Source organism: Barbus barbus (assembly GCF_936440315.1).
Source record: "Barbus barbus genome assembly, chromosome: 14".
Lineage (NCBI taxonomy): Eukaryota > Metazoa > Chordata > Actinopteri > Cypriniformes > Cyprinidae > Barbus > Barbus barbus.
Genome location: NC_136742.1, coordinates 5370245 through 5388988, shown reverse-complemented (window position 1 = coordinate 5388988; position 18744 = coordinate 5370245). Strand labels below are relative to the sequence as shown.

At 37.1% G+C, this 18744-nt stretch overlaps 1 protein-coding gene across 1 annotated transcript in view; it reads left to right on the top strand.

Moving 5' to 3' along the window:
• LOC306880643 (DNA polymerase zeta catalytic subunit-like) overlaps positions 1-18744 on the top strand; it is a 94074-nt gene that overhangs the window by 55746 nt on the left and 19584 nt on the right. Inside the window, exons 5-17 of the mRNA XM_079434292.1 lie at positions 1248-1362; positions 1454-1548; positions 5353-5457; positions 5546-5630; positions 8473-8597; positions 9804-9932; positions 10409-10655; positions 10943-11085; positions 11188-15040; positions 15123-15991; positions 16958-17046; positions 17168-17293; positions 17500-17692. Of these exons, the coding sequence (XP_079290418.1) occupies positions 1248-1362; positions 1454-1548; positions 5353-5457; positions 5546-5630; positions 8473-8597; positions 9804-9932; positions 10409-10655; positions 10943-11085; positions 11188-15040; positions 15123-15991; positions 16958-17046; positions 17168-17293; positions 17500-17692 (6174 nt within the window). The remainder of the gene's footprint in view (positions 1-1247; positions 1363-1453; positions 1549-5352; positions 5458-5545; positions 5631-8472; positions 8598-9803; positions 9933-10408; positions 10656-10942; positions 11086-11187; positions 15041-15122; positions 15992-16957; positions 17047-17167; positions 17294-17499; positions 17693-18744) is intronic.

Here is an 18744-nt window from a genome sequence, read left to right as displayed (position 1 = left end):
CTCAGTTTTTTCTGTTTGCTGCAAACAAGTTTTTGTGGAAATGTTCATGAAAATAATAAAAGGTTATGGTAAATACTCATCACTTTGAATTATATTTTGTCTATCTGCTGCCAAGAACGTTTGGAGTTGGGTTGCATCTAAAAATTAATGAATATTAATCTTTCTTATGATGTAATGTACATTCACATTTTTTTATATATAATACATTTATGCATACATGTAGTATACATGTGTACATTTTAATTTCAGCATTTAATACATTTTTAAAATACAACTGTTAACATTACGTATAACGCACAGTGAAGTAACATGAGTAACTTGAATAACTATTGGAATTAACAAAGATTCATAAATGCTGAAAAACTATTGTTCATTGTTTAACTCGCATATTAACGCAATCAGCGATCTGTCTCCAACACTCTTCTTTTGCTTTGGCAGCAGAGACAGTATTACTGCGTGCTTGAAAGACACGTTTATTCCTCGTATTTTTGAATAATTATTTCTTGCTTCTCCGCAGAAAATATACGGCTCTCGCTCTATCCGTATTGAACGTGATTGGTTGTTTTGTGTCAACGTCACTCTTTTATGTGCACGTGCCAGTGGAGTAATCATAGCTTAAGGATCAAAGCCAGAGTTAACAGAGAAAGTTGATGAGCTGCGTCACGGTACCAATTAAGCCTGATTGCATCGGTTTGGTTTTGTCAACTCCAAACTAATCCAATAACACTGAGTTTGTTCAGCTACCTTCATGGTACAGGCCCCAGATCTCAACCCGATTGAGCAGCATTTCACTTGCTGAAGACAAAATTAAAGGCAGAAAGAAACAAACAAACAACAACTGAAGTCAACTGCAGTAAAGGCCTGGCAAAGCACCATGGAGGAGGAAACCCAGTCTCTGGTGATGTCCATGAGTTCCAGACTTAAGGCAGTCATTGCCTGCAGAGGATTCTAAACAAAATATACAAAATTTACTTTTTATTTATGATTATATTTATTTGTCTAATTACATGTGAGCCCCTGAAAATAGCCCCTTCTATTTTTGTTCAACCTCTTGAATTCAAGTCTGCACTTAAATTTCATTTTGATTGTTTCATTTTTAATTTTATTCTGGTGTCATACAGAGCCAAAATTATGAAAATTGTGTCAGTGCCCAAATATGTATGGATCTATCTGTAGTTTTCTATTGATTACATGTACTCTTTGCCTACACCTTGCACCTTTATTACTACTTGTTTCTGATTCTGTAGGAGGAGAGCATATGTCAAATAGAGGAGGTATCTCCAGCCCATATCCCTGCACGTCTAAACTCAGTGATGGCGGGCTGAGAGATACAATGCGCTGGGAGGATGACAACATACCATGGTGTGTCTGTGTGTTTTTGCTATACATCAATATATACCAGAATTGCATGGCATGTTGACCTTTATTTCATGTGTGGTATGTGTTTTTGCAGTTCTCTGATTTTAGAAGAGGTGGAACGGATGAGTGTGTGTGAGCTGGAGGTTGATGCCGTGGCTGCTGATGTTCTCAACCGCCTAGAGATTGAGAGTAAGAATTGGTTGATTTGTGTGTGTATATGTGTGTGAGCAAATCACTCTCTACACTGGGTAATAACAACCATGATTGCATAAATCAAGGGATTTAAATGTGGTCATGCAGAATAAGACATTATAATTACTAATAAACAGCCAATATGCTAGTATTATGTGTGCTAATAAGAAACTAGTTAATTCTGAGAATCTCTTTAAAGTGAGTGACACTTGTATACACTAAATCATTAACAAACTATTAGTTTATAGTTTATTCAAAGTTTATGTATTGTAGTCTCTACATTTGTTAACATTAATAGGCTTATATATAAATAGTGAGTTCTTCATTGTCTCTGTAATTAATACTAACACTGATTATTTAATTAGGTTGTAGTAAAGGAATTGTTAATTGGTTATATATACACAATATACATTTACATTTTAGTCATTTAGCAGACACTTTATATACAGTTTGTGTAATTTTAAGGAACACTTAATAATAATGCAGTTAATGTAAAGGTTGTAAAAATGTAAAAGTAAAGGTCGGTTTAAAGCAATTACATTTCTCGATTTTCTGTTACCAAATCTAAAGTGAAAACTATTTATGGTTAAAAAGCTGTCAAAGTATTATTTAACTCAACATATGAGCTAATTAAACAATAATTGTAATAATTACAGTAACAATGAATGAAGAACTCACTATTTGTACTGTCTATTAATGATTTAACTACAGTTTATAAACTATCAGGGGTGCAAACTTGTCACCTTTCTGTGAAATTCGCCGTTTTCACGTCGAAATCAGTCATTCACGTGAATCATGTAGATCTGTTATAAAAAATAAAAAAAACTTCGGGGGGGGGGGGGGGGGGTGGTTGTCGTGTCATATCTGTGAGTCATCTATGGAATGGACCCGCCCTACTCTGCCTTTGATTGGCTTAATGTTCTTTCCCTCATCCAACCAATCTCACTCCTGAAGCCTATCTTTTAGACGCTGCTTGCAACTGTCCATATTTCGGACGGAATGCATTTGTATCTGCTGTAAATTATGGTGAACCAGTTTAAATGGTGATTAGGCCTACTGCGTGAGGCTGCTGTTTTTTTTTTGTTTGCTTGTTTGTTTTGTTTTGCATGAGGCTGTTGCAATAGCTATGAAGAACAAGTTACATTATTGCTACATTAGTTCACTACCCTTTGCAAAAATGCTCCTCAGTCTCAACCTTAACATTTGTCCCACATATCAGTAAACTATTACTGTGACATGGTCAATTTTGAGAAAAAAAATTTCATAGACAATTTTAAATACGTTAAATGGTATAAGGCCTTAAAAACTCTTCAATTTAGTTGTATCAAATTTAAGGACCCATGGGAGCAATGTCCCCTCTCATTTTTTTTTCTTGCTGAGCAAAACTTTTCCCTATTGGGAGGACATTTCGGGCACCTGAGCAAAAGCATTCTTTATACCAGACCTGTACAGCATGGACACAAAAAATATTAATTTTGCTTTTGATATTATTTTCACAAAATAATATTGTGAAATATTATTGCAATTTAAAATAAATGTTTTCTATTTTAATATACTTTCAAATTTAATTTCTGTGAAGTAAAGTAGTATTTTCAGAGCCACATGACTCTTTTGAAGTAATTTTAATATGCTGATTTTTAATCAATGTTGGAAACAGTTGTACTGCTTTATTTTATTTTATTTTTATATTGTATTTTTTGGGACCTGTGATATTTAAAAAAAATAAAAAGTTAAAAAGAACAGTGTTTAGTCAAAATAGAGATTTTGTGTTGCAATATAAACTATTCAAAAGTTTGGGGTCAGAATTTTTTTTCTTTCCTTTTTAAAGATACTTTAAAAAAGTTAAAAACTTTATTCAGCAAGGATGTGTTAAATGGATAAAATTGATAGTAAAGACTTCTAATGTTAGAAAATAATTCTATTTTGAATAAATGCTGTTCTCTTAAACTTTTTATTAATCAAAGAATCAAAGAAAAAAGTAACACAGGTTCCAAAAAAATATTAAGCAGCACAACAGTTTCAACACTGATAATAAATCAGCATATTAGAATGATTTCTGAAGGATCATGGGACACTGCTGGAGTAATGATGCTGAAAATTCAGCTTTGATCACAGGAATAAATGCTATTTTATAGTATAGGTATTAAAATAGGAAACCAATATTAGAAATTGCAATAATATTTCACTATATCACTGTTTTTTCTGTATTTTTGAAATGAATACAGCCTTGATGAGCAAGAGACTCTAAGTCAAAGACTCAAAAACAAGGTCAATTATTTATAAGGTTTATAATATAGCCCTAACATAATATATTATCAAAACAAACTATTTAAACTGATAGAATAGAATAGAATAGAATAGAATAGAATAGAATAGAATAGAATAGAATACAATACAAACTGAAGCAAAACTTAAGCTGAGATCTGTAAGTTAAATATATAAAAAAAAGTGAACATATGAATTCTTCTATAGCTGTCTAAACATCGTTATGAAGTACAGTTTGTACAATACTTTTATGTGTGACTGTACATGCTTCAGAGTTTTGTTACCGTTCTTTGCCCATCCTCCGCTATTTCCAGCACTTAATCAAGCCACTCTTCTTTAATACATGAGGACGTTTTATTTCACGTCATTGCGTTTGTGTTGTCTCTGGTGTTGCGCGCACCGCAACCATTGAAGTATTCAGTTTCTACAGCGACTCATTTGGTGCACATCGTTCTCTTTCTATGAAACCGTTTGTAACTGTCGTGACATAAGCTCTATAGCGGTTTGCCCGAGCATTGCTATTCTTTCCCTTTTACTGGCGGCATTCAATCAAATGGCTTCCCAACTCATTTTTGTGTGTGCGAGGCACATTATTTCTTCTGCGCGGCCGCGGTGGAAGAAGAGCGCGGTCGCGCGCGCGCTCAGCTTAGAGGGAACACTGCGTGGGAGCCCTGTATTTTAAGATAGCCCGTCGGGCAGGGCAGTGATACATTTTGGTAGCCCGACTGGAAAACACAATAGCCCCGGGACGTCGGGCTAGCGATTTTGCGACTCCGCTCAAGTCAGGCAGCGCTAAGCCATAGCTAGGTGTCAGACTGTTTCAAGACCGAGATACACCTCGTTTAGCCCGTCAGCTGCTTCAAAAAATTCGAGTGCTGAAATGATTTACAGTGGTTTATTTCCCCTGACTAAGTTCATGTAACATCTTAACAACAATCCTTGTTGATTGTAGACCGTAGTTGTCGTTCAAACGTCTTTTAATCATATAAAGGTGTTTATCCTTGAATGGTGCACTGCAAAAATGCTTTCCTACTTAGAGTTTTTGTCTTCTTTCTAGTCCAAATATCTAAAAATTCAGTTTAGTTTGTCACCTTTTTCACTCCTGACCAGTTTACACCCCTGAACTATGAATAAACAAACTAATAGTTTGTTAATAATTGTTGTGCGTACTTAATTTATATAGCACATTGCATGTATATGACCTATTTATCAGCGGTATTCAGTATGAAATTTGACCGTTTGATTAATAGATTATATTGGCTCAAATAGATTGCTTATACAGAATTTTCTTTTTTTGAGTAGTTGACTGTTACAAAATTTTAGTTTAAATGGTAATAAAATTAGTTGTTGCATACTTTCCTAGTATTAAGCACTTTAACCGAATATTTGTTTTGCTGTCATGTACTTTTCCTTGATAGAGAAGCAACATGGTAAAATCAAACTTTGTTGGAATCAACTGTGCACATTAAGTCTCTCTGGAGTTGTTATTTGTGTAGTAAATTTTCTGAGTATGCTTTTTTTGCATTTTGTGTCCAGATCAGATTGGGAGAAACCCTGGTCTTCAGGCCATCTGGGATGATGAGAAACAGCGACGACAGGAGAGATGTCAAAGTTCTCATATTGACACGCCTGAATCACAAGGTGAGAAAAGATCTTGTATGGAAACTTTTTTTTTTTTTTTTTCACTATTAATATTATTTACCATGTTGCGCGATGGCTGCTATTTCAGATCGAGGCTTTGTAGAGTTCGCAGAGAGTGAAAAAATCTTCATGAAGAGATTCAAAGAAATTCTCAAGGAAAATGAATTTGACATGTGAGTGAATTTTTCCATATGTTTCTAATAAATGTGTTTTCCGTCTCCAGGTTGGAAGCCAAAGAAATAAATATGTGAATTTCTGTCTAACAAAGTTTACAATAGAAATTGAGGGACAAAACGTTTCAATGCAATGTTTTAATCACTACCCACGGTCCTGACAGCTTTATGGAAGCCACCTCTGTGCAAAAAAATTAAAAAGCAGGTACAACCATTTGTAACTTGAATGTGCAAGACTTCTGGTGACATCTTGCTCTGTATGTTATGCTACTTGATAGTGCAAACTGGTATTTATCATTATTTTAATATTATCATAATCACACTAGTCAAAATAATTTTATCATTTACCATGCTTTACTCTTTAAGTTATTTATCTATAGAGACTAATGAATCAGAAATCTTGTACATATACTGAAAATAGCTTAATTCTGCTTTCAAAATGAGATGGATAGAATAAGTAAAGGTACCTTTTAAGGCAAGGCAGTTCACTGAATTGAGATTTCCAAAACTCTTTTAAAAGTTTCAATTATATATTTTGAGTAAGCAATACAATGTTAACAATAGTACAACATTTAGTATATTTAAGTTGTGGTTCTACCAAATAGGTGAGTCTGAAAGACAGAGGTTCCATTTCTACAGTTGCTATATTAAGCATTAATTAGGTATTCTTGTCCCGTCTCCTCTGGGATTAGGTATGTTGTCAAATGTTGAATTCAGCTTAGCTAACTGTAAGGGTAATTGGCTGCAGTTAAACAGCGAGACAGCTGGATGTGTGTAATCAGACACCGGAATCAACTCATTCTCCATAGATTCTAAGGGCAGGGAAGAATAACATTTGTGGTAGTGGGGACAGGCAGTCAGCACCTCTCTGCTACCTGAAGTAGTAAAATCCAGACCAAACATTTACAAAGCAAAAGAAACCATTTTCTTCTCTAAGATAGCAAAATTAAACTTCAGGAGGGGTCAGGGCCAGCACAACCAAAACATCCCACTAACTATAAATGAAAAACAGTCTGCACAGGCAGTGCATCAGAAATAAAAAATAAAAAGGCTAAGATTTCTTCCTTTTTAACCATAAAACAAAGAAACGTGGGGAAAAAAATAAGGTATGAAAATGACAGCCACTTCTAGTCTTGAAATCGGTATGAACTCAAAACTGACAATTCTTATTTTTTGATGGAATACTGTAGTATTTATTATAAATTTATCCGTGTACTTCATTTTTGTTTTTTATTCATGTGCCCTCGTAATCTGTTATCAAAATTGTTAACCTCCCCTCCCCCTCAAAACGACTCCTCTACTCTTCCGGTCACGAGTAATGGTGCGAGGGCGGAGCTAGTGATGTGAGGGGTAAACGCTGGGATAAACGACAGGGAAAAGCTAAAGCTGATGCTTCACTTTATAGCACTGACACCAGTCATGAGGGAGTACGTTACCCTTAAACACTGAAAAGATATTAGGATATTACGACAACATTACTCTTAGGACATCGCAAACTAATTTGTTTCATGAATATATAACTTAACCTGATGGAGGACGCGCTCAGTCATTCAGACAGTCTCTCTCTCTTTCTCTCTCTCTCTCTCGGTCTCTTTCTCTCTCGGGTGCGCTGTTTAGACATGTTTTGTGCCATTGATCGTGGTCATCATCCCTAATAAATAAAATATTAATTCATGCTTGGGTGTCAGCAGTGAATCCAGTGGCAAGAAATCCCCCACCACTATCTGCAAACTGGCATTTCAGATCTGCCTCCATTTTGCTAGTAGAACCCCAACTTCCAACGATCCAACCAATTCCCAAAGGAAGAAATCAAGTCCCGCCCTCATTTCAGATGCTGAAATGAAAAAAAGACAATCGCAACTTCCGTTTCATGCCGACTTTAAAGCTTACAGTTTTAAAGAACAGAATTTAATTATAGATCATATTTGGGAGAGTAGACCGCCATATTACACAGTTCCTCTAGTCATTTTGGGGGATATTAACATTACTAGAGAAATACAACAACATGGCACCAGCCAACAGAGGTATGTGCACTTCAGTCCTCCACACTCAAGTTTAATGAATCAATTTAGCTTTTATCTTGGGTCATTGTTGATGGTAACAAGAATAAATGACCAATCTTGATTTCCACCCAACATGATGTCAGAGTCTAAAGCCACCTAGACGGCCATCGGGGCAAGACCTCGGGAATCATATGAGTCCTTTACACAATCTAACTTTGCTGCAGTTGGAACAAACTGCTGGTTCGTCTGGCCAGAGGAGAACTGGCCCCCCGACTGAGCCTGGTTTCTCCCAAGGTTTTTTTCTCCAATTCTGTCACCGATGGAGTTTTGGTTCCTTCCTGTTTTCGCCTCTGGCTTGCTTAGTTGGGGACACTTCATTTCCAGCGATATCGTCAACTTGATTGAACAGATAATATTTAAACTGAACTGAGCTGGACAATGACATCATTGAATTCAGTAATGAAATGCCTTTCACTGAAAATTGAGTGTTTAATCTTGTAATTTTACATTATTGACACTATTTTCCTATTTTGATATTGGAAAGTTGCTTTTACACAATCTGTATTGTTAAAAGTGCTATATAAATAAAGGTGACTTGACTTAAAGAAAAGAGAGAATACAAAGGAGGAAAATACAAATAATACCTCTTCACAAATCAAATATTACATTCAAATAAAAATAAAATGTATGTCTTAGGACATAACACAGCCCAAACCCACACACACACACACACACCATGATCTCTGGTAAAGGTACAAGGATGCTAATTGCATTGCTAACTGCATTGAATTGCTTGAAAGTGGGCAGGCAGAGGGCTTGATGTTTATCTTGTTTTGTAGGACTCAAACTGGGTCTGAAGTTGACTCTTTCCCTGAGCTCTCACTCTATTCTACTGTGCTGAGCCCAGATGACTTGCCTTGCATACCTGCCAGCCAAGTGGATGTGCATCAAGATGCATTTAAAGGTGAGGTGCACAGTCTCAAATAACCCCTTGACCACATATACAATTACACTTAAAAAATAACAGTACAATTTTAGTCATGCCAGGGGCACCACTTATGATATTATAAATATGTGAAAGGGTTAATTATTGATTTCCAGCTGTTGAAATATTAAAGGCATGGTTGACAGCTTCAGTTTGTAATCTACAGCTACAAACTTTTGCTGTAGTCCGTTTAAAAATGTTAAATACACAAGTTCAACAGTGATTGATTTGATTAATTTTGAAAAGATTAAATTTTTTTTATTTTTTTACTAAGAATAAATCAAAATACTGTAAGATTAAAAGATATTATTGTACTCTGTCATTGTCACAATTTTGTTTATGGGTCATTAGATTTTGCATACCGACAAATTGTGCCTTTGATTTTGATAATTTCGTGCATTTTTTTTTTTAAGTTAAAGTTCCACTGAAATGCACTTTATGGATTTTGTTCTATGCAAGATGTTATTCTACTACTACATCACATGGTAGTAATTTCGATCAATGTCAAGACACAAGTCATATAACCTTATTTCTCGAACAGCTGTAACCGAGAACATTCATTTCTATGTTGCAAGACCAAAAATTCCATCCAGTTTGAACAGGTTATTTTAAGTACAGGTACACCTTGGAGGGTACTCTTAGTGGAAGGAAATAATAAATTTTAGTTTTGTCTCGTTATATTGTTAATATTCTCTTGATAGTCAGTGAGGACTACATCATCAGAAGATAACAGAACTCTGAAGATTCACCAGCAGTGATGTGCCAGTCTTGTTCTCAATAGCAGTGCAGGAAATATTGCCACAGTTTATATGAAAAATGATGTAACACTAGCCTCATAGAAAATTTTGGAAGCAAAAAATATTATTATTTTTATGTGTATCTTTAAATGCAAATGAGCTGCTGCACCCTTTCCAGAAAAGGGCTGTGTCTTTATAGCTCATGCCTTGGTTACTATGGCAGCAATGAACAAAACATCTGCTTGTTTTTGATTATCATCTCTATTGCACTCATGTAACATTGAAAAACTAAGCAGTTCAGGTGTTTGAGGGAGTTCAGAAACGTGTCAGAAAAGTGTTTACTGGTATAGAGAAAAACTACCTTTTAAAAAAAATGTAAAAAAAAATGACAGGACCCCCTTTCAAATTGAATGTATTATTACAAATGTCTCCTTTTTTCACCATATAGACACAAAAAGGCATGGTGGGAAAGATGCTGAAGTGGCAGTTGTTGATGAAGAGGCCATTTTGAGTTTGTTGGAAAACAGTCAGACCTTCCTCCCTCATTCTCAGGGACCCAACCAATCAGCAATACTTGGTACTGAGATTATCACAACTAATATATCTGTTTCCACAAGCAAAAACTCTTACCTTTTCCCTAGATTTTCACACTGCAATTTTTTTCCTTAATAAAAAAAAAATTTAAATAAAAAATTCTCAGATGCAAATATACAATAAAATATATTACTCTAGAATATATATTTTTAATCTATTTAGTTTTGTTTGTATTTTATATAACATTCACTAGCTTTATGGTTAAAAAAAATGGGAGTAGTAAAAAGTTAATTTCAAAATGCATTCTCTTAAAACATGTCTTAATATATTTTAATGTCTGTTACATGCTTTTCAAGTAAACGCATGTTTTGAATTTGTACTGGAAAACAAATACTTACAATGCTAAATTCTTTATCTTTATATTCACAATTTTGTTTTGCATATGTGAACATATCCGTAATTCCTCTTTTCTTGTACATGCTCCAAATATATTTTCAAGTTTACACAATGTTTTAACAGACAGCAGTCAAGACCAGGCTATGGTTGATCTGTTTGAAGCGTTGGCTGATGATGGATTTAGAGCTGACAGGTCCAGAGCAGTGTCCCAGCAGCTGTCAGGAATTGCTAGCTGCATCTGTAACAGTGATGATGAGGAAGCTGGGCCTGAGCTGGAGAAAGAAGAGTCAGAGCTCAGTAGAATCATGTCCCAAAGATGGGACTGTGACATGCCAGGACCCTCCGCTGGGCAAAGGTCACCAGACTTCCCGTTAGTATTTTTGGAATTGTCTATTATATGCTTTTAATTCTTGTTTTGCATTAATTATATAGTTATTTTAACTACATTATACAGTTCGTATTATATGGTCAGTCAGGTTCATGTGAGCAGAAAGCTTAACTTATTAAACCTTTCTTAACAGGCATTCAGAATAGAGCTCTTAGGAAAACACTGGCTGGTCCACAGCAGATGGTGCCTGTGTGATATTATGCCTTTCGATTATTTAAATTGATGGCATGTTGTTTAATCATGTTTAATTGTGTTGCCTTCCTGCACAGATTATGTATGAAAGAAGCAAACGAAAGCTCCAGTGAAGAGCAGCAGGCCTCATCTGATGAAGATATATATTGGAAGGGAAACAGTGCTCTTCTTACTGATCTGTCCATTCCACAGTTGGATGGAGCTGCAGATGAGAATAGTGGTAAGTAGAATTTTAATTCATTTAATCTAATGAATTACAATGAAAAGTATGATTGCTTTTGGTCCAGTGGTGTATACATACTTGTTGTCATGTTTCCTGTAGATTCATCACTAACAGACAAGGAATCCCGGACACACTCATCTCTAAAAGCTACAGACAAGATCCTTGGGAACAGAAATGTTTTTCCAAATGAAGCTGTTTGTATGGAGCCACCATCTTCTGCTAAAATTGTTATTGAATACAAATGTGCTGAGCAGAAACTCAATCAAGAGGATTTAGCAGAAAGGCATTTAAAAAGTGAAGAGGCAAATGCATATTCAACTGGATTAAGAGTTAACAAAGAGGTGCCATATATTCCACCAGTCAAACACCCAATTCCTTTTAAGACAGCAAATATAGCTAAACTTGGTGCTGAAAAAACTGGTGTGGACTCTTTGTACACTGATGAAAACCAGGCCACTGGCCTTAATCAGCCAGATCCTGATGATTCAATTTTTGGAAACTCTAAACTTGCCCAGAGCATAAAAAATTCTACCAGTATTAAAAATGTGGAAAATAACCATTTATCCATCCCCGAGAATCACAAGAGCTTCTTTGTATGTTACTCTGAGCTGATGAACTGCCCCACCAAGAATGAAATGCAACGCAGTCCAAATGACTGCAGAAGACCTGTGATAAGTTTTGACCAGACACAAAGCCCTATGGAAGAGAGGCAAGCTTTGGGCCCTCAAGAAGGTGAGACAGGACATGATAAAAAAGAGGAAGATGTCAGCAAACTGAAAATAAGATATGAGGATTACCAAGAGAATAAAACTGAGAGGACCATTGTGGCACAACAGGAGGCACACTACAAATTTTTTCCCAGCGTTATTCTGTCTAATTGCCTGTCCAGACCCATCAAGAAACAGACTGGGAGCAAGACTGGGGATAGTTGCTCTACCTTAGACCATCCTGAACAGCGAAGGTCAAGGTTAAAGTTGATCAAAAAGAAAACAACGTTGGGTCAAAAAAGGGTAAGTCCTGTAAGGACGACATCTCCAATGAAAGAGGAAGCCATAGCACTTCTTTCCAATGCTCTAGGCTCTCTTAACCAGAAAGAAACGGATAAGGAGGTTGACATGGAAGCTTCAGATCTACCAACCATTGAAGGTTTGATTAAGAACTCAGTGGAGGATGAACTTGCAGATATTCCTACCAAAATCTCTTGCACCAAGGTGTCCAGTTTACCAGGTAGCAAATATACCTTGCGGGCAAAAAGGAAAATGAGTTACGACAGTGAAAATGGAGATCAGGCAAGTTCTGGTTCTTTCAAACAAGCTTTGGTGCAACAAGAAGGCCCTAAGGACAAAGATCATGTCTTCAGCCAAAAAAAGAGGAAACTGACTAAAAAAGAGCCACCAATCATCATTAAATATATAATTATTAACAGATTCAAAGGTCAGAAGAACATGTTAGTGAAGATTTCTAAAATTAACGCTGATGAAACTTGCACAGTTTTAACACCAGAAAAGCTTGCCGAATATAAAAAGCTTGCTCCTCTCAAAGAATTCTGGCCCAAAGTCCCAGAGTCTACAGCAGTGAAGTACCCGCTACTTGAGTCAAAAGTAAAGAAATGTCCCAAACGAAAGGCTAAGGTGAACCCAGTGTCAAAGAGGGCCAGCACCTCTCCAAAATCTAGGTGTCCACAAGCTGGTCAGACTAGGAGGGCAAAGCATGCAAAAGCACTGATAACTTTACCGAAATTACCCCCTCCATGGCCTTGTTATAATGAGTTCACTGATGACTGCTGCACAGAGTATTCTGATGTGATGGTGGATTTGGGTTATTTGTCAGAAAGAGCCTCCAGTCCTACTGATTCAACCCCACCTAGATGTTGGTCTCCTACTGAGCCCTTACTGGGATCAAATTCAAATCTAATAAACCCACATAATGATCCATGTCTAGGTTCATCCTATCAACTACTAGCTCCAAAACCATACCAAAGACGTCTTTGGAATAGAAGCAGAACACCCAGGTCTAAAAAGACTTCTGCTACCAGCCCAAAAAGACAAGCTAATACTACAACAAAGTCAGTGAACAAAGATTCAGTGACAACTGTGGATTCACAGAGGAAAGGTATTCGAGCGGCTTCAAGGAGACATAAGAAACGTTGTGAAAGTATTGAAGGAATTGTTCTGGAAGATGACACATCTACCTCTCAGAAAGACAGGATGCTGAATGAGAAGCGAGTCCCTAGAAAAAAGCGGGTCCAAGATGAGGAGAGTGATAATTCACAGGCTCCACATTCAGTTAACAATGCACTTATTACTTCCTCACCTGATGACTTAACTCCTTATCAACATCCCAGTTCTCTAAAAAGCAGTCAAGAGGACTTTACTATCAGTTGTTCAGGCTCTCAAACAGAGGTAACCAGCACTGGAAAAAAATCAAATCAAGATGTTGTTTTTGTCTTCAATACCATTGCCTCAAATGACTCCCAAAAAGACTCACAGATTGTCCTCAATCCCTGTATTGAAAAATCTCTAAATCATATGCTTTCCCCATCCACCAAGACGGAAGGACATCCATGTTCCGTCATCACATACAGCAGTTCCAATTCAATATCACAAAATATGAGTCAAGATGGGACTATCACAAAAAATCTATATAAATTCAAATCAGAAGTCTTTGGCCATGAAGAGAATGCTAGAACTGTACAGCATTTGCAATCAACCAGAAAAACGACCATAAAGTCAAGAAGACCGCAAACAAAAAAGAAAGATACCACAACTTTATTGGAGTCTGCCGATTGTAGATCATCCCTTATGCCCTCTGCTAAGAGTGCAATTAAAGCTGGATTTCACACAGGTTGTACGTTGTCCTCAGACCCTAAAATTGATGAAATGTGTGTTCCTGAGTTGCCTTCTGGGCTCGCTGTCTTGAAGGAACTTCTCCAGAAGAGGCAACTCATGGCAGGACAGGAACCACATGAAAGTGATCATGTGACTGAGGATATGTCTTCTACCAGTCAACCTACAAATATTCCCAAAACAGCCAAATCTAAAAAAGCCCATTCAACAACATCAAGAAAACCAAGGGGTGCAAGAACTAAAGTGCCAAAAGAGTTACAGTTCAAAATCAGAAGTAATAAAATCAAACCGGATGATTTGAGAATTGACCATCTTTCATCAGATGACAGTCCTGTGTTTTTCTCTGACCCTAGCTTTGACAGCTGTTGCTCCATTGAAGATAGCTTGTCCCCAGAGCTCCCAGACAATTACAGCTTTGATATCAATGCCATTGGGCAAACAGAGTTCTCCAGTCTTTATTCTGGTAACCAGTTTGTGTTAACTGATAGGAACTTGCCTCAGACGTTTCTCAGTGATGTCAGTCAGGAGGCAATCAGTGCCCTTGTTGGGTTAGGCGACAGGACACAAAAGGTGTTTGATGTTGATGAGAACAGCAAGCATGAACAGAACTGGCATAAGTCTGGGGCTCTTAGTCCAGAACTGTTTGATAAGTCATTTTGTGAAAATGGCAAAGTTTATCCCAACAAGGTATCTCTTGATTCAGAAAAGATCTTTAGCAAAGATTGGGGGGCCTCTTTAGGTAAAATCCATGGCCTCAGCCACTTTCAGGACTTTCACTGTGAAAAGAAAGATGTGTTGCTTGACCCAGAGCCCTTTTCCCCCCTTACTTCTGCTTCTTTTGCTTATAGTGGTGTTTCCCCAAATAGTGATCCCCTAGATGGCAGTTCAGTAACATCAAGCAGTTCTCCACAGTCCATCAACTCACTGTCCCAGCTGAAAAATGGAGGTCAGAGTTCAAAGAGTGGGGGAACACACATTCTCAAACCTCTCATGTCTCCACCTACTCGGGAAGAAATCTTAGCTACTCTGATGGATCTGGACCTCTCAGAAGCCACCTACCAGGAACCATTCTGCAGTGACCCATCAGATGCACCCTTGAAGACAAGGTAACATTTTGTAATTGATCAACCGCACAGGTTTTGTTTATGTATATTCTTTTAAGTTACCGTTTTGTTTTGTTTTCCCCAGGGAGGTTGGTGGTCGGAAGTTGATTTTGGAAACCAGGTTGGCGAATGAGCTAGTTGAATTTCATGGAGACTTACCTCAAAACGGCTTACAATTTTGGAAAATTGCATTTTCTGCAATGACAAATCAAGCCTCTGCACCAAACAATGGGTGTAAATCCTCTATACTGACCAAGGACCAAAACCCATTTTCTGGCAGTGATCAAAAAGTGATTATGCTTCCCTGCAAGTGTGCCCCAAGTCGAGGACAGGTGCAGCTCTGGCTGCAAGCCAAAAAACAGTATGAGTGCCTTCAGAGTGATAGGAAACAAGTGGGTGGTCAGACAACTGTGGAACTTGGTACATATGACAGGACCTCGCTTCAAAATGAGGACTCTAATTTACCTTCCTCAGAGAATCATGATAAAAGGTGGAAGAAAAAAGATGAAAAGGCTACAGAGTTGCAGAGTATCAGTAGGAATGGCTTAAGTTTACCTCTCCATATTTCACCAGTTAAAGCAGCTTCATCTAACAGTAGCCCTAAGAGTACGAAATGCATCTTGGACATAGAGACAAACAAAGGTTGTCAGATCACTTATCCAAAATCTCCTGATATTTCTACATTGCAACAGAGGCCTGCTGATATTAAACAAGATGAGGACAAAGAGGATTTGACTGATGTATTACAATCCCCCAGCTTGGACCAGTCTCAAAATCTCAATGACACATCACTTGACAGTGTACAGGCAAAGGACCTCTTGAGTCCATCAGTTTTTCCTGATAAACACCTAGATTCTGATGTCAAATGCTCTTACCTGCTCCATAGTACACCTGTCCACCGGAGAAGCTACATTGATGACGATGGGTCTAGCTACAGTCCAATAAGAAATGAAGGTATAGTTTTATGTTTTTTCTTGAAAGCTTGAATGTTTTAACTAAGTTGTTCAGCTCTGTTATCTATAATGGGTTCCCAAACATTTTCAGACTGGAACCCACCTAGAGAGGTAAATCCTTTTGTGTCGATGGGGTTGACATAGGGTTTGGCAATGAACAATATCATCTCAAGATCATTATAAAATTTGTCAATGACGATGATAAGCTGTGGACATTTTACTCAATTTGGATTAATCTATCAGTCTATAACAGCAGAAATAAATGCGACAACAGCCAGTCAGTGCATTTCGCTAATAGGGCTGCGTGTTCTGCTTTTTTCTGTGTGAATGAATGGCATAGTTTTGTCTGCTATACAACCAAGGACATGAACACATGAATTTTATTACCATAGCTACTTTGACAGTCACTTCAGTCTCTTTGACAGTCTGTTTCATTTGAGAAAAGCTACCGTCAAATACTGTAAAACTCAAAGATCTTCATGGCAAACTGCCAAAATAAAAGTTTGGCGACTTTTTATACTGACATATGACATAATGACATAAACATTGTGTACTGTTGCACTATTAGTATTACAATTATAGTTGTAAAACAATTATTTTCTTTAGCTGATAAGATAAAGATAATTGTGAATCAGTCATGCTTACTTGTCTTATGCAGTCATGCTTACTAGACTTTATTTCCAAAACAGATGACTACTAAGCTTTTACATTTATCTATAATATCTATATTATTAAATAATATAATATAAAATAATAATATCTATATTATAAAAAAAAACCTTGCTACGTGTACTGTTAGGCTAATCGAGACTTGTCATAGCACTTGCATGTTGTTGCTCTTTTGTTGGTTTTGATTGCTTCTTTTGTCCTCATTTGTAAGTCGCTTTGGATAAAAGCGTCTGCTAAATGACTAAATGTAAATGCTATCTTCTCATTGCAAAATTCTTTTGGATCTGTTTCTGTACAGACATGGAGCCCAGATCACAGCGACTACATCAGAAGGGTAACAAAAGCAAAGATGCTTTACGGAGAGTTTTGCTTACCACACAAATGAAGGTCAGATGAATTTATCCAGATGAAAGTTCATGAATTTATGAATCTTCTGAAGTTTCAATCTTATAATCCTTGCTTAGTATTGTATAGGGTTTTTATAGCACATGCATTATATCCCATACAGAATCAACTTACCACTATGAATGTTCCAAAAAGAGAAAACTCCCAGATTGAGGGACCATCAATCTGTAATTCATATGGCTTTAAAGTCAGTATGCAGAACTTGCAGGAGGCCAAAGCATTGCATGAGGTAGGATTTTCTATTGACTGTTTTAGTAAGAACTGCTTTCATTAAACTGAGTGATTAATCAAACTCACAGAAACACGTAAAATTCAGTTTTAACAAAGGGGGAAAAAAAGCTTTGTCGTCTTGTCATGTCACATGGTTAGAAACTAAAGTTTATTTTTATGGGATTTCAAATGATCTCATCTTACGTTTTTATCTCCCTGCTATAGGTACAGCACCTCACAATGATAAGCATGGAGCTTCATGCAAGGACTCGTCGTGACCTTGAGCCTGACCCTGAATTTGACCCGATTTGTGCTTTGTTCTACTGCCTCAGTTCTGATGTCCCTCTCCCAAATTGTGACACTACCCAGATGACAGGTGCCATTGTCATTGATAAAGATTGTTGTTCTTCAGCTCAAGGTGAGATTGGTGTTGCATTTGTTTATTACTGATGTGTGTATCAATTGCAATTGTAAATTGTGTAAAAAAACAACAAAAAAAAACACCTAACTATAAATCAACTTAATGTTGATCAGGGATGTGTTTCCCGTACAACAAAACTCACTGATTAGCCATATTAGTATGATGCATTGTAGTGAAAATGAACTAGCTAGTCACGACTGTTTCCCAAACACTGTTGCATAGAGCCCTGCATTTTGGCCCGGGCCCGACGGGCCCCGACTTTTTTACGCCTCGGGCCGGGCTTCGGGCCAATTTCCACGTCATAGTTCAGAGGCTATGCCGGGCATCGGGCCTGTTTTGGGTTTCTCCTTATTTTATATTGTAGACGTCTATCGATTAGTGATGAAAAAAATTGCCGCGCTGGTGGAAACAACAGGAGACGCAAGTGAAGAAAGAGCATCATGTTTGTTTTCTTTGTTTTATAAAAGAACTACCTTTTGTTGGTATTGTGAGTGCGCACAAATACAAGTAGACCCTTTACAGGTCCGAATGATGTATTACTCTTACCTTTATCAGAAAAAAATGTTTGCGCTGGTGCCTCCATGTCCTGCAGAGCTTCCACTTAGCTTCCACTCTCCGCACAAACTTAGATATAGGCTAGCGCACATTATTATTATAGCGCAGGTTTAATGTTTAAACATTGTTATATACTTGAACTGTTTTAGTATATCTATAGATTTTATTTTAGGCAAGTCGTGATGATATGAGAAGGCTAAATTGATCAAACATAGGCTATGATCAGCTCATGCCGCTGGCTGCTTGGTCGTTACTTAAAAAAAACAAAAACTTAGTCTATTTAACGAACAAAAATACTCCAAACGTTTTTCTAAATTAACTTAATAAAAAATCAAAACGAAATATAATGATTTTGCCATTACACACAAAACTGAATTATTTTAATAGCCGAAACAGTAGTATAAACTGTTTTAGGAGAAGAGGGGAAAAAAGACGGGCTCGGGTCGGACTCGGGCCGGTAATTTTGATGAGCTGTCGGACGTGGGCCGGGCTAG